The sequence below is a fragment of the Bos taurus genome, chromosome 6 (assembly GCF_002263795.3).
Source record: "Bos taurus isolate L1 Dominette 01449 registration number 42190680 breed Hereford chromosome 6, ARS-UCD2.0, whole genome shotgun sequence".
NCBI lineage: Eukaryota > Metazoa > Chordata > Mammalia > Artiodactyla > Bovidae > Bos > Bos taurus.
In genome coordinates, this window is record NC_037333.1 from 46,269,539 (window position 1) to 46,286,057 (window position 16,519).

The window sequence follows — 16,519 nt, forward strand, 5'->3', positions numbered from 1 at the left end:
ACCTAAACACCATGTTCCCAAGAAGTCTGTCAAGAAATCATTGTTGATAAATTGATTAGCCTCAGAGAAATTCTTAATTCCTTTCTGAAGTGTGCATCTGCTCTTCCACAGTGAAATTCATGGTCAGGCTGCCCAAGAAATTCTTTGGGAGACTGTGTAATTTGAGTATCTTCTTGATTGAGAAAATAAATAAACCAATAAAAACCCCAAGCCAACAACGGAAACCCAATACCAAACAAGACCTTTGTGCTTAAGAACCTCATCTGCAAATCAAACAACTTCGTGCCGCTGGGGTGGGGGAAGGGTGCTGGGGGGGGCGGGGAGAGTGGGGCGGGGATGCGGGGGAGAGAGTTGGGGGAGCTGGGAGGGAGAGAGTAGGGGGTCGGCGCGGGGAGAGAGAGAGTGCATGTGTGTGTGTGTCTCGTGCTTCATTTGAGGTAGCAGAAGCCAAGAAAAATCTGAAACACCGTTTTTCTGTTAGCCTATTCAACTGACAGCAAAGACTCCATGGGGTGGGGGTTAGGGAGGCGATGAGTTCAGGTAATGTTTGAGCACAGGAGAGTCAGAGGCTAGACCAAATCCTTTTCAATATTTACATCCAGTGGCGCTAAATCTGGCCCTTTCTCCCATTTATTAGCTGTGGAAATTGGGAACATTTCTGAGCCTTAGTTTCCTCTTTTGTAAAATGGGCATGAAAACGATACCACCATTTAAATTTTGTCCTCACAATGTGTAAATTTGTAAAGCGCTCAGGATAGTCCCTGGCACACTAGTACTTAGCAAGAGCTTTAAGTAAGTAAAAGGCGATGACCTCGACTTCCACACTGCTAGCCTCCTGTAAACCCCACCTGTACCAAAATACTGGAGCCGCCGCAGTTTCGGATTACAAGGTTTTCTGACCCATGCAATTATTTGTCTGCTGTCTGCTCGGCTAAAACTCGCTCAAACGATTTGGGATGTTGGTACTCTCCTCCTCGCCTCCATGGTTCCCGCTCCCAGTTCCTTGCCGTCTCAATCGCGGTGGGGGCGTGAACGGGGGAGGAGGACATGCCGGTCTTCCTCCCCACCCCCAATCTTCGCGGCTCTGCGAAAGCCTTGGAAACCACTCCGCGGCCCTCTTCCTCCCTGGAACGCCCGAGGGGCGGGGCTCGGGGGCCGCGCAGGCCCAGTGCAGCCGCTCCGCGCCTGCGCAGCGGAGCAGCTGAAGGAGGCGGGGGATTGGTATCCGAGCGAATGTGTGAGGGGAGGAGGCGTCCGGGCCGAGCGTGGTACTACGACGGGCGCGGGCCGGAGGGGGCGGGGGGATGCGCCGCGGCGGGGCGGCGGCGGCGGCGGCGGCGGCGCGGGCGCCGGGACTGGTGTTTGGAGGCGCCAGAGCAGCGGATCCCGGTCTCGCTGCCGCAGCAGCGCGGGTGTCGCGCGCGGCCTGAAGACGCCGTACCTTTTTGCTCCTCACCTTTTTTTTTTTTTTTTTTTAAATAACCGGAACCAATGAACGCAGCCGGGACCCAAGCTCCAGAGGCCGCCGGTGCCGACGGGACCAGACTGGCGCCCGGCAGGAGCTCGCGTCTGGGGTGGCGGGGGCGGCCCGAGGAATCACAGGCGGCGGCGGCGCCTCTCGAAGCGGGCGAGTGGCCGGCGGCCGGGGCGCTGCCGCGCTTTCCCCCCGCTCCTCCTCCTCCTCGTCCTCATCCCGCCACGACGTCTGGTCCGGCCTCGGGCTGGCTGCTGCGGCGGCTCTGGGCTCCGCTGCTGTTGCTCGGGCTGCTGGTGGCCGGCGCGGCGGACGGATGCGAGCTGGTGCCCAGACACCTCCCCGGACGGCGGGCGGCGGGCTCTGCTGCGGCGGCCGCCTCCCCTGCCCCTGCCGCGGCGGCGGCGGCGGGCGACAGCTCGGTGCTCATGACAGGTGAGGGCCCGGAGGGCGGCGGGCGGGGCTCTGCCTGGCACTGCGGGACCCCCATCTTCAGGAGGGGCCCGGGCCGCTCCCCGACGCCTGCAGTTCGACGGCCCGGGTCAGTGTGATGCCCGGACGCCAGCGCCCTGGTCGCTGCTGGGTCGCAGTCTCCTGCACTCCGGATGCCTTCCCTCTCCCCCTTGACACCCCGCCCTCGCCAGAGCCTCCCGACGGCATTCGCTTCCCCGCCCTTAAGTCTGCTCCCCGGTGTTCCACGCTGAGCAATGCAGTGGTTTCTCTTCCGTGCTGCAGAAAGAGCCAGCAGGGTCTGCAGGGTACTGGGCTGATTCTTTTTTTTTTTTTTTTTTGAAGCTGCTAGAAGTAGTCAGCAACAGCAATGCGGTATGGAGTTCGCCTCTGGTGCTGCTTTTGCAAAGGCAGCTGGCAGCGAGTCTCACCGGTTCAAAGCCCCGCTGAGCAAAATGTCCCAGGGGAGACTGCTAGAGCGGATTCTTTGACAGCCATAATACCTAGTGGTATTAGTGGTTCCTTGTTAGTAGGGCAAACCTCTAGTCTAATGTGGATTTCTTTTCTTTTTTTTTTTCTTTTTGAGTGGGAGGAAGACCCTTTTGAAGGATGGATAGATAGTATTTGCTGGTGGGATCTTAACAGTGCAAAGAGTGCAGAAAGCTCAGCAGCTAACCAGCAAGATACCGAAAATTTACCAGTGCAGGATATTCGGTGCTTGTATTTGAGCAGCATAGTCCTTACAGACTGCAATAGCACCTTTTAGAAATATGGAACGTTCTTGAAATTTGCGAACATATATGGTGAGGTGAGGTACAAAATTAAATCCTTTAAAGCTTTCCTTTTTCGTGTGCTACTGATAGGTTGTGGTTTAAGTAATGATGTAAGGATCTTGAAATGCTTTCTTTTGGAAAAGTAATGGCGTTAAAGTGAGCTTTTTTGTGTGTGTGTGAACTTTATTTTTAAAAGTAATTTGTAGGTTTTATATATAATTGCAGGACTAAAAAGGAAACAGTCAAGTGTAACAATATGACCCATCATTAATTTAACCAAAGAGATAGTCGAACAGGCGTTTGAAAGTTACTAACAGCTGCTGTGAGTGGTGCTCAGGAGGTAGAGTTCAGAGCAAAGCAGCTATTCTCTGGGTTCTATGACAGGATGTTTACTATTCTAAAGAGGAGGGTGTTGGTAAACTTTCCAAGCTCTTTGGAAGTTTTATGAAACATAATGATCGGAATATTTAACTTGCTTTCCCTAAAGCTTATCAGGCCCTTTAAATGGAACTTGAAACATTAGATCTCCATGGTTTGATAAAAAGATTACAGAATGGTCAGTATTAGGAGTGTAATAGAGTTTGAGTGAGAGAATAGATTGGATACTTTTATGCTTGAATAGTCTTAGTAATTATTAAGAAGGTAGCAAGATAAAACTAGAATGTGGAGTGTTAATGCCTCATGCAGGAAGGGAGGGGGTGAAACTCCTTGGGTTTCTAGAAGCTATAGGAGTGTGACTCTTAGTTTCTTGAGTAGAAAAGTTTGTTTAATAAATAATTGACTACTGTTTTATCAATATGTAGTTGGTAGAAAGGCATATGATTGAGAAAATTTAGAATTAACCGCTAATGTTGTGTGTCATGTAGATTACATCAGGAAAATTACTTAAGATGGGATTTTATTTTAATAAGCAGTTAATAATCCTTCCTTTTGAAGACTTAAGTTCCTCTGAGTTATTTATGGCATTGTGAAAAAGGCAAGGTGATTTGTACTGGATGAAAAGTATGATATATCACATAAAATGAGTTTGAGTGGTAGTGCTTTAAGTTTACTAAAATAATATTAACCCTGAAATTTGTTTTTAATATCCTTTCCCTTTGTTAGAATATTAGTTTTGAAAAGTTGGACATTTCTGTTTAAACTTTAAGATAATCAAACTACACAATGCACAAGTTAAATTGTCATTTTAATAAGTATGTAAATACAGTCAACAGAACTGGTAGCTGGGAAAAGGTAAATTGAAAGTCCACAAGAAGGTTAGAGAATATTGAAAATTTCACTGGTTTATATGGTCTGTATGGGGCTCCTTCCTATTCTTCTGATTGTATGAATAGTGCTGTCTTTTATGGTTTCCGTTTGTAAATGTTGTGCTAAACTCAGAACATAATTATTGCTATTGTACACTTCAGGAAGTAGAACCATAGACTGAACCAAAAAAATACAGCATTATCATAATCTAGTCAGTGTTAATGGATAGAAATGGAGTAGAGAGTTTCAGTAGTAAAACTAAGTTTTATGTAACTTTTGAAAAGTGGAAAATTCTTGTAAGAATTTGGAGACAGTTGTTCTGTCTGACTCTGTATGAATGATGTCATGTAACCGTGAATTCTTAGTAGATCTGAAAATGACAATCAGAGTCACTATCTTCTTTTCCTCTTCAGATTAGTATTTTAAATACTTAGCTTTAGCAACACCATGAGTTTTTCTCTTACTAATAAAATCTAGAGAGCGTTCTATTCCACTGAAGTTTTCCTCTCAAGAGTTTTACTTTAGAGGTTTAGTGTATTTTGAGAATAAATTGCCTTTCAATCATCTATTGCATGCTGAGTTTTGAGTAAGCAGGTGTTCTTTTAAAGAGACTGTGTGTGCACGTGTGCTCAGTTGCTTCAGTGGTGTCTGACTCTTTGCAACCCTGTAGACTGTAGCCCACCAGGCTCTGCTGTCCATGGAATTTTCCAAGCAAAAGTACTGGAATAGGTTGCCATGTCCTCCTCCAGAGGATCTTCCCGACCCAGGGATCGAACCCCCATCTCCTGCTTTGCAGGCCGATTCTTTACTGCTGAGCCACTGGGGAAGCCCTTGAAAGAGAGAGACTATGTCAAATCATCAGGATAAACAGACCCATTGTCGTAAGAATATTGATTTTTCTTTTCTTTTCTTTTTTTATATTACTGTTTTAGGATTTAGTGTGTGCAAATTTTTGATAAGATGAAACCATTAAATGTTTACAATGCTTTGTAGTAAGGGTTTAAGTTGTATATGTGTATATGTATATATGTATATGTGTATATGTATATACATATGTGTATATATATATGAATACATATGTATATATGTATATGTATATATACACACATATAACTTAAACCCTTACTACAAAGCATTGTAAACATTTAATGGTTATGTATATAAGATTTTAATAATAATTTTAATTTAATAACTGGATGTATACTTAGGGTTCTTTGAAAGCAATTTTGAAATTTAAAGCAATTTAGGGATGCACTTGTTGATTATAATCTAAAGCAGTGCTTGAATAATTTAAAATATCATGTTTTTTTCTCTTTTGCCTAACAGATTCACAGTCAATGACTTGATCTCAATCAAGTCTGAGTGATGGATCTCATCCAGATATGGTCTCTGAGGAACAGTTTATGAAAGGGCATTGACAGAGGGCATATACATATATATATACACATATATGTATGTTTGTGTGTGCATAATGTACATACATAAACATACTGCATGTATATAGAACACAATTATTCTGGCAAAATATGCAGAACAATTGAAATATTAGAACATTTTCAGAGTCTTTTAAAACAAATTTTATCTTAAAAAAATTTGCTTCTATCATTATTTTATGAATTAATGTAACCCTTTTTAGTGTTTATATAAAGGTTTTAACTGTAATACTTTTCACTAGTTTGGCATACTAGTAAAAATATAAAATTCATATTTTTAAACACGTCTTTTGGAAGTATTAACATTTCATTGAAAATGTAAAGTGTTCTTTTTTTGAAAGTATAATACCGTTTAGAAGAGCTACCACTACTTTCTAGTGTTAAACGTATCTGTATTGTAGGGCTTGCACTTAGATGAAAATACCTCACATGAGCATGATTGTCTTTGGGAAAACATTAAACTTCACTTTTTTCACCTTGCCTCCCTAACATTTACCCCAGCAAATGCTGTCACTTTTTTGAAAATTAGCAGTTGGCTTGAGTGTAGTGTGTGTATATATATATATATTACTCTGAGTAATATTTTGTGAATTTACACGTGTCAGTGGTTTCATTGTGACAGTAGTTAAATTCATAGTGTAGCTCACATAGTAATAGAAAGTGTTTTTACTCCTTTCGTGAAGTTACTCTTTTTGGATTTAGGATTTCATGAAACCACCTTTTGATGGCTAGCTCTTCTGCTGTATCCTTTTTTTCCTTTCCCATGGTTAACATTTACCAATCCCTTTCTTTACTAGTCTTTGGCCATAGCTCTAGGTTGTTTTTTTCTTTTCCCTGATTGCAGAATTAAAGAATATACTCATATCCCTTTGATCTAGTGTATTCTGACCATTTAAGAATTGGTAGTAATATCATTGATCTGGAAACACTGCATCCCTTGGTGCTCTTTGAGAATACTGTGGCAGAACTGATTGGTCTCTGTTGGGAATCCCCTGGTACAGGAAAAACTCCGAGGGCCAGCTGGAATAGTTCAGGATTTAGCTTAATTTTAACAGTAGGAGGATCCACACAGAAATTGTTTAATTTGCTAAAGGCTTGCTTTGTGACTGGATACATGCTGATATTTTTAGATTAATTAAGACTTTGGAGTAACTATATCAAGCATTTTAGATATTGCCCTGCTCATTGATAATAATGCAGCATGGAACACTTTGTGTATATGGTAGCTAAAGTATGAACTCATTAAGCTAATGTTAAAATTAACAACTAATAATATGATTAGCTGATTAGCAAGCCATTTTTGATTTTTGCCAGAATTTGGACCTTACCTGATTAAGACCTACCTAGGAGATTACTTCGGAATTGATCAGATTTCATCAACCAAGCAAGTATCAAGCATATGCAGAATACCACAGGGTCGCTAAGTCGTGCCCAATTCTTTTGCAGCTCCATGGACTGTAGCCCTCCAGGCTCCTCTATTAATGGCATTTCCCAGGCAAGAATACTGGAGTGGATTGCTATTTCCTTCTCCAGGGAATCTTCCTGACGGAGGAATTGAACCTGCGTCTCCTGAATTGGCATGTGGATTCTTTACCACTGAGCCACCAGGGAAGCCCACCAGGTAGTAGGAATGGGAAAAAATAGAAAAGAGAGTAAGACGTGGGTTTGCGCATTGGGAATAATACTATTATTTGGTGGTCAGTATTTTGCTGAGTGCTTTATGTATATCACTGTTTTTGATTGTGAAATTAATTCTGTTAGGTAATTGCTTTCTTCAAATAAAAGATGAGAAAATTGAAGCAGGATGATCTTAAGTAAGTAACTTGTCCAAAATCCCAGTAAGTAGCAGAGTTAGACATTGATGTGGGTTTCTCTGACTCCAGAGCTTTGTTTCTTAACGGATATGTTGTATGCATCATTATATACTCAAGTAGACATAATAATAGACTGTGATTAACTGTAACAGAACCCACTCCAGTGTTCTTTCCTGGAGAATCCCAGGGATCGGGAAGCCTGGTGGGCTGCTGTCTATGGGGTCACACAGAGTTGGACACGACTGAAGCGACTTAGCAGCAGCAGTAGCAGCAACTGTAACAGACTTCAAAATGTTGGAGAAAGTAAGGCTACTGGAGACTGTGCCTTGGAGCAGGGTTAGATTTGAGCTTGACCTTGATGTATTATAGATAGGACTTCTTGTGGAGATGAGTGAAAAGGCTTTCAAGAGGGAGGTGTATACAAGAATAACTAATAAGTGAAATAGTTTTCTTTAATGTTTAAGCATGACTCAGACAGTAAAGAATCTGCCTGTGATGCTGGAGACCCAGTCCTGGATGGGGAAGATCCCATGGAGGAGGAAATGGCAACCTATTCCAGTATTCTTGCCTGAAAAATCCCATGGACAGAGGAGCCTGGTGGGCTACAGTCCATGGGATCGCAGAGTCAGACGCGAATGAGTGACTAAAACTGATAGGGTGTGTGTAGAATAGTAGAAATGCTGGGAGAAAGAAGGTTTGCCAAATTACCAAGGACTTTAATATTCCCTTATGTCAGGACTTCCCTGATAACTCAGTTGGTAAAGAATCCCCCTGCAGTGCAAGAGATACCAGTTTAATTCCTGGGTTGGGAAGATCCACTGGAGAAGGAAAAGGCTACCCGTTCCAGTATTCTTGGGCTTCCCTTGGTAAAAAACTCACCTGCAATACAGGAGACTGGGTTTGATCCCTGGGTTGGGAAAATCCCCTGGAGAACAGAAAGGCTACCCACTCCAGTATTCTGGCCTAGAGAATTCCATGGACGGTATAGTCCGTGGGGTCACAAAGAGTTGGACACAACTGAGCAACTTTCACTTAATATTCTCTAGTTTATTCCCTGGCTACTGAAATGTCAAGTCATCTAAAACTGGGGTATGCAGCCATGTACCTGGGGAGTATGGAAAGCTGCAGGGAAGTTTTGATACATTTTCTTGGTATATTCATTTTACTAATATTTTGAAAACAAACATTAAATATTTAATAGTAATTTAAAACATTTAACAATACTAAACGTGTAGGTTATGGAAAAAATAGGTTTATTATAAATTTTGAGGTTGAACAAAAGGCTTAAAAATGTATCTTGAACTTTCAGAATGTTTTGTTCATGAACTGAGTTCTAAATCTATCATCTTGTCAGGGGTTGAGAAGCTCTGTGGTATTTAAACATGGAAGTGAGATGACCTCAGTGTTTGAAAAGCTAAATATGGGTGGATGGAAGTGGGGAGATAAGAGAGATAAAGAGGCCAATTAGTAAGCTATATAGAAGTGGAGGTCTTGAGAGTTTAAATGATGCAGTGGCTATGAAAATGTTTAAAGGACATTTTATAAAATTTAATGTTAGATTAGAAAGGAATCTATTTATAGGAGGTCTGAGAAATAAGTTACCTTTAATCTTTTAACTCCTAGAGCTTGTAGAATGATTTAAATTGGTACAAGTCCTTGAAAGTTGGGCAAGAAGAAACACTTGGTTGTAGAGGGTCTTCTTTATTTCAAATATGCCTTTATTTTTGTATATGATTGGACTTATGTGTTGATTTCCTAAGTATTTATATGAAACTTTTTAGTATTCTGTATTTAGAAATGAATGTCTGTTCCTTAACAAAGGATATAGATTGAACTAACATTACAATGCTTCAGAGTTGGACCTACCCCCCACCCCCCCCACGCCACCCTTCTTTGAATGAATAACAGTGCCTCAGAGTGCTGACATATTGTTTCAGAATTAATTTTTGAGTTTCATTGTGTGAATTACACATTTGATCACATGCCAAATCTAAATGATTTGTTTTTTTTCTGTATTCTTCCAGATCTTTATATTAGTAGGTATTGGCTATTCAATCCTTCTTGACACTTGCTAATCCTACCTTCAGCAACTATTCTTGACTGGTTTTACTGTTGCAGATTTAAGGGTGGTTCTCTCCTAAGCCTGAGTGCCCAGTCCTGTGTTCCTCTGGTCTAGCTGAACATTTCCTCCTCAGAGACCTTCATTACTAGGAAAGTTCTAAATTGGGGGTGGGGAACCCCAAGCCAATGATTGATTTGACTTTTGACTTTATTTTATTTGGCCCTTGAGGTGATACTGCACAGTTATCATAGTTGCAGTCCTGAGAGTAATTTCCTTTTCTGCTAGGCTTCATCAACCATCTGGTCGAAATGAAACAACTTTTAGGATTAAGACTAAGATTAGTTGTAGAACAGTGCCTTTTCAGTGTTTTCTTAAGATAGTGGCAACTTCCCCACCCCAGGACCAGGGAACTAGAGTATGACAAAGAGAGTTTACTTGGACTGATTCATTTCAAAACCAAGTGCCTGTATCTGTCCCAGTATTTCTTTCTAATGAATTTGTGTTGTTGTGTTCTTCTGGATCTTAGCTTCTGTAATTTGCAATTTACTTTTTTCCTCTAGTCATTTTCACTTTCTGTACCTCTCTTTGATTTCCCTAAATGTGACATTATATGGAACTGAAAATTTTGAAGACATTTTACAGAATTAAATAAAATTAAAATTTAAAACTATTTGAATTGACTATCTTATGTTTAATTAAAAAATACTGAGAAACCTCATCACAAACCCCCACATTAATAAAGATGATTCATAATTGTTTTTTAAGCGATTCTCAATAATTGAAAAGGTTTTTAAATCCTGATTTGATTTTTTTCCCCTGCTATTCACAATGTACATGTTATTGCACTCATGTTTTCTTTACACTGTTGTTTTTCTTTCCTTTCAAAAATATACGATGTTGTGTAATAGATAATCTTAGTTCCCCTCCTTTTTTATTCCTCTTCTCCAGCAATAAATCTTTTAACTTTTCCATTCGTGACAAATACATTATTTTCCCCATGTTTTCCTGTTCTCTGTCATCTTCAGCTGTTTCTACTTTGTCACACAACTTCAGGCTATATTAATCCTTGATGTTTCCTCCTTCTGTGTTTCTGGGTCTAAATTAAAAAAAGAAAACAAAAGACTACTCGAAATCTTTGTCCAGCTGTGGTATAGGTATGCTTTGCTGTTTCTTGGCTGCTGTGAATGTAGGATCCTAGATCCCTGATGAGCGATGGTACCCTCATGCCTTGGAAGCACGAGGTCTTAACCACTGGACTGCCAGGGAACTCCGCTCCTTTGCTGTTTCTTGAATTTGCTTTTTAAAATATACCTTGTGCTATGCATCCAGTGTTTGGTTCTAGTTCTGTCAAAATGGATTCTGAAAAAACCCATAGAGGCTAAAAATGAGAAAGTCAGATTTCAGTGAATGTGTGTGTTCACGTAAGTTTTGAACATTTTTAAGTGACTGTTTCGTGCCAGACATGATACAAAGAACTGGGGATATAAAATTTGACCATTTTTATTGTTGCAAAAACAATGTAAACTTGAAAATTGCCAAAGTGTTGCATAATTTTAAAAAAATGTTATAAATGTTATATCATTCTTTAAAATTGAGGTATAGATGTACAATAGTATATAAGTTTCAGGTGTACAGCACAGTGATTCACAATTTTTAAAGGTTATACTCCATTTATAGTTACTGTAAAATATTAACTATGTTCCCTTTGTATCCTTGTAGCTTATTTACTTTATGCCTAGTAGTGTGTACCTCTTAATTCCTCACCCCTTTCTTGCCCCTCCCCACTTCTGTCTCCCCATTGGTAACCATTAGTTCTCTATATCTGTGAGTCTGCTGCTTTTTTTTTTTTTGTAATATTCACTAGTTTGTTTTGTTTTTTAAAATTCCACAAATAAGTGATACCATACAGTATTTGTCTTTCTCTGTCTGACTTATTTCACTTAGCATAATACCCTCCAAGTGGCAAAATTTTGTTCTTTTTTGTGGCTGAGTAGTATTCCGGTATGTATGTATGTTTGTGTGTGTGTGTATACATGCCACATCTTCTTTATTCATTCATCTGTTGGTGGACACTTAAGTTGCTTCATATCTTGACAATTGTAAATAATGCTGCTGTGAACATTGGGGTGGATATATCTATTTGAATTAGTGGTTTTTTTTTTTTTTTTAAATGTATATAGGTGTGAAATTCCTAGATCATATGGTAGTTCTAGTTTTAGTTTCTGAAAAATCTCCATACTGTTTTCTACAGTACCCGAACCAGTGTGCATTCCCACCAACAGTGTAAGAGGGTTCCCTTTTCTCCACATCCTTGCCAGCATTTGTTATTTGTATTCTTTTTGATGATAGCCATTCTTAATAGATACCTCATTCATAATGAGGTGATATCTCATTATAGCTTTAATTTGCATTTCTCTGATGATAAATGATGTTGAGGATCTTGTCATATGCCCATTGGCCATCTGCCTGTCTTCTGAAAGAATGTCTATTCAGGTCTTCTGCCTGTTTTTTAATTGGGTTGTTTGCTTTCTTGATATTGAGTTTTATGAGCTGTTTATATTGGATGTTCACCCATTATTGGTCATAGCATTTGCAGATATTTTCTCTCATTTAGTAGGTTGTCTTTTTCTTTAGTTGATGGTTTCCTTTTCTGGGCAAAAGCTTTTAAGTTTAGTTTGGAACCATTTGATTATTTTTGGTTTTATTTCTTTTGCTTTAGAGGACAGAGCCAGAAATTATTGCTATAATTTATGACAAATTCTTCTAGGAATTTTATGATTCCTGGTCATACACTTTGATCTTTAATCTATTTTGAATTTATTTTGTATATGGTGTTAGGGAATGTTCCAATTTCAGTCTTTTCACTTGTAGCTGTCCGGTTTTCCTAGCACCACTTATTGTAGAGACTGTCTTTTCTCTCTTGCGTGTTCTTGCCTCCTTTGTTGTAGATTGACCATAAGTGTGTGGATTTATTTCTGGACTCCCAGTTCTGTTTAGTTGATCTGTGTGTCTGTTTTTAATGCCAGTACCGTACTGTTTTGGTTACTATAGCTCTGTAGTATAATCTGAAGTCAGATTCCTCTAGCTCTGTTCTTTCTCAAGATTGTTTTGTCTATTTGGGATCTTTTATATGTCCATACACATTTTAAAACTACTTGTTCTAATTCTGTGAAAAATGCCTTTGGTGTCTTGATAGAGATTGCAGTGAATTTGTAGATTGCCTTGGGTAGTACAGTCATTTTAATAGTATTAATTCATCTAATCTAATCCATGAACACAGTGTATCTTACCATTTATTTGTGTTGTCTTCAGTTTTCTTTCATCAGTCTCTCACAGTTTTTTGAGTACAATTCTTTTTTTTTTTAATTTAATTTAATTTTTTTTTAATTTTTTAATTTTTTTTTTTTAAATTTCAGGTATACACGTGCTTTTACTTCCACGGGTAGATTTCATTCTAGGTATTTTATTTTTTTGATGCTATTGTGAATGGGATTGCCTCCTTAATTTCTCTTTCTGATAGTGTTTTGTTAGTCTGTAGAAATGCAACAGATGTCTATTTGTTTTTTAAAAGGAAATGACTATATATACTAGCTTATTTAGTAGCATGCCTGTATTTATTAAAAATATCAGAATATTTGTTACAGGTGTCTGTTATACATTTGCAGTATTAAGAATAAGTCTCCCCTTTCTTTGGGAAAAGTTATATAAAAATAAATGTTCTTTTTTGTTTACTCTTTTTTGTGTTACTTTTATCCTTTATTAACAAAGAAACTAAAAAATGCAAGCAAACAAAAAGCTTCAGTGAGTTTTATGTGCTACTCACCAAGGATTAATAAACTATCAATCCTTCCTGTTTTTCCAGGAGGGGATATACCCACTGAAAAAGTGATGCTCCACTGTGATGGAGGTATTTGAACATTCGGCTATGTACTATATTTAATAGAATTACAAAGATGGAGTTCCTAACTTTGATTTGGTGAGGTGAGTTATTAATGAAGGTGTTCCGGCTTCTCCACAGTAGAGGTATACCCTTACTGAGAATATATGAGAGTTTACCAGATAGGGAAATTTACAGTGGTGTGAGAGGCATAAGCTGGTGGAGGGGGAAATGACTCTGGTCATGAACATTGGCATTTGAGAATGCTACATGGAGCTTGTGAATTACCAGATACCCAAGATGGCAGAGTCAGTTGTGAGCCAGCTTGTAGTGTATCAACATTTGTATTTGAATGTGAGATTTAAATTTATACCTGGCATTTGTGTATTTTATCTCACTTAAACTTTACAGAAGCCTTGTGAAATTATGGTCTTCTCTATGATAATTATTCCACATAATGGAGAGATTTAGGATTGCTGTCCAATAGTTTATACATTAAAAATCCTCCAGTGTGAAGGATTTTTATGATAAAGCCCAGGGTGTGATTAGAAGTGAATTAGAAAATGAGGCTGGAGAAGTAGTAGAATTAAACTTTTTGATTAATGTTAAATTCTAGATCTTTATTGTTTGAGGAATTTTATAAATTCCTTCTTCATTTATGTTTTGTTCGGTTCGGTTCAGTCACTGAGTCATGTCCAACTCTTTGCAACCCCATGAACTGCAGCACGCCAGGCTTCCTTGTCCATCACCAACTCCCAGAGCCTACTCAAACTCATGTCCATTGCGTTGGTGATGCCATCCAACCATCTCTTCCTCTGTTGCCCCCCTTCTCCCTTCTCTTCCTGCCTTCAGTCTTTCTCAGCATCAGGGTCTTTTCCAATGAGTTGGTTCTTCTCATCAGGTGGCCAAAGTATTGGAGTTCCTTCCAAAGAACATTTGGGACTGATATCTGTTAGGATAGCTTCCCTGGTGGCTCAGACGGTAAAGCGTCTGTCTACAATGCGGGAGACCCGGGTTTGATCCCTGGGTTGGGAAGATCCCCTGGAGAATGAAATGGCAATCCACTCCAGGACTATTGACTGGAAAATCCCATGGACAGAGGAGCCTGGTAGGCTACAGACCATGGGGTTGCAAAGAGTCGGACACGACTGAGTGACTTCACTCACACTTTCCTTTAGGATAGACTGGTTGGATCTCCTTGTAGTCCAAGGAACTCTCAAGAGTCTTCTCCAACACCACAGTTAAAAAGCATCCATTCTTTGGTGCTCAGCTTTCTTTATAGTCCAACTCTCTTCTATACATGACTACTGGAAAAACCATAACTTTGACTAGATGGACCTTTGTTGGTAAAGTAATGTCTCTGCTTTTTAATATGCTGTCTAAGTCGGTGATAGCTTTTCTTCCAAGGAGCAAGCATCTTTTAATTTCATGGCTGCAGTCACCATCTGCAGTGATTCTGGAGCCCCCCAAAATAGTCTGTCACTGTTTCCATTGTTTCCCCATCTATTTGCCATGAAGTGATGGGACTGGATGCCATGATCTTAGTTTTCTGAATGTTGAGTTTTAAGCCAATTTTTTCATTCTCCTGTTTCACTTTCATCAAGAGGCTCTTTAGTTCTTCTTCGCTTTCTGCCATAAGGGTCGTGTCACCTGCATATCTGAGGTTATTGATATTTCTCCTGGCAATCTTGATTCCAGCTTGTGCTTCATCCAGCCCAGCATTTTGCATGATGTACTTTGCATATAAATTAAATAAGCAGAGTGACAATATACAGCCTTGACGTACTCCTTTTCTGATTTGGAATCAGTCTGTTGTTCCATGTCCAGTTCTAACTTGCTTCTTGACCTGCATACAGATTTCTCAGGAGGCAGGTCAGGAGGTCTGGTATTCCCATCTCTTGAAAAGTTTTCCAGTTTATTGTGATCCACACGGTCAAAGGCTTTGGTGTTATCTTTGGTAAATAACCAATTTTTCCTTCCTTAAAGTTTTGCTATTAAATATTCTGAGCTCTTAAAAATGCTCATTTAAAGTGTACATTTCTGGGGCTTAAGACAAACAACTTTAAAAAAAATTGGTATTCTCAATAAGTGGGTAATTCCTGTTTGTGCTTTGTTTTCATGGCTATTTAAGGATGAAATGTAATTTTTAAGAAACATAGCATTTTATATCTTGAATTTTTATTTGGGCCATAAGTCAGTTCCAGCTTTTGTGAAGAGTAATTAAGAGCATAGTCTCTAGACTACAGCATGATTTCCTGGGCTTGAGTCCCAGACTGACAGTGGTATTGTAATTTAGGGTAGATGGTTTAACCTATTAGTACCTAAATTTCCTTATCTCTAAAATGGGTTTTCAAGTACAAATGAGTTAATCTATGTAGAAGAGTGCTTAGAGTATGGCAAGTGTAAGTGTTCAGTTATTGTTGATTTTTTTTTTTAATCAATAGATAGAGATGTAGGAAAGTTGGAGAAATGTGCAGTGATATATTACATATTGTTAAGATGTTTTACATACATTTAGAAAAGTAAGAAGACATAATTTGAGTCACTTCTGTAATCTCAACAACCATTAACGGCCTGTTGTTGTCCATCGCTAAGTCATGTCCAACTCTGCAACCCCGTGAACTGCAGCATGCTGGGCTTCTTGTCCTTCATGGCCTGAGATTAGTTAAAACTTTGTCTAAATAGAAAACTAAGTATAGACAGAGATTGAGGAGTACTATGGTATTTTTAAGAAGTTGGTTGTATTGTTAACTTGAGTTGTTCTTTACCTTTATTTTATATAATTAAAAGATGCATGTAACAGCTGAAATATTAGTCTTAAAAATCTTAAATTTCCGAGTGTAAAGATTTATTACAGGAAATTCAGAGCATGTTGAAAATTATAGTTAATGTATCTACCTCAATAACTAGAAATAATAATTGTAGCATCAGTTACACCCTTTTAAAGATCTGTATGTATGTTTAATAACAGGCTTATAGAATGATATTTTCCTTAATGTGGAATTAATAAGTATTTAAATGTTAAGTATACAACAGGCATATGATAAATATTAGGGACATAATGATGAACAAGACTGATGAGGTCCTTGTCCTGATGGAGCCTGCATTTTGTTTGGGAAGATAGGGGGAAAAAATAGTTAATTAGAAATGCCATCAAGGAATGAAAGAGACAGAAGACAGAAAATAATGTGGATGGTGTGGGGACACCTATTAATTTAGGTAAGCTGGTTAGGGAAGGCTTCTGAGAAGGTCACATTTAAGGTGACATCTGAAGGATGATGGAGAGCCAAGACTGTGAAGGATTAGGGATGAGCATTCCGCACAAGGGCAATAGAATGGACAAAGACCTTGAGGCAAGAAAGGATCTGAATTGTCTGAAGTGAGAGAG

At 39.3% G+C, this 16,519-nt stretch overlaps 1 protein-coding gene across 3 annotated transcripts in view; it reads left to right on the forward strand.

Moving 5' to 3' along the window:
• Positions 1-1,304: 1,304 nt before the first annotated feature.
• Positions 1,305-16,519, forward strand: part of STIM2 (stromal interaction molecule 2) — a 185,297-nt gene continuing 170,082 nt past the window's right edge. For 2 of the 3 annotated variants that reach the window (XM_002688161.7, XM_005207822.5), the window contains exon 1: positions 1,365-1,909. In XM_002688161.7, coding sequence (XP_002688207.2) covers positions 1,492-1,909 — 418 coding nt within the window. In that variant the 5' untranslated portion in view covers positions 1,365-1,491. Of the gene's footprint in view, positions 1,910-16,519 lie in introns of all 3 variants that reach the window. The other variant, XM_005207821.5, reaches the window with a different exon arrangement.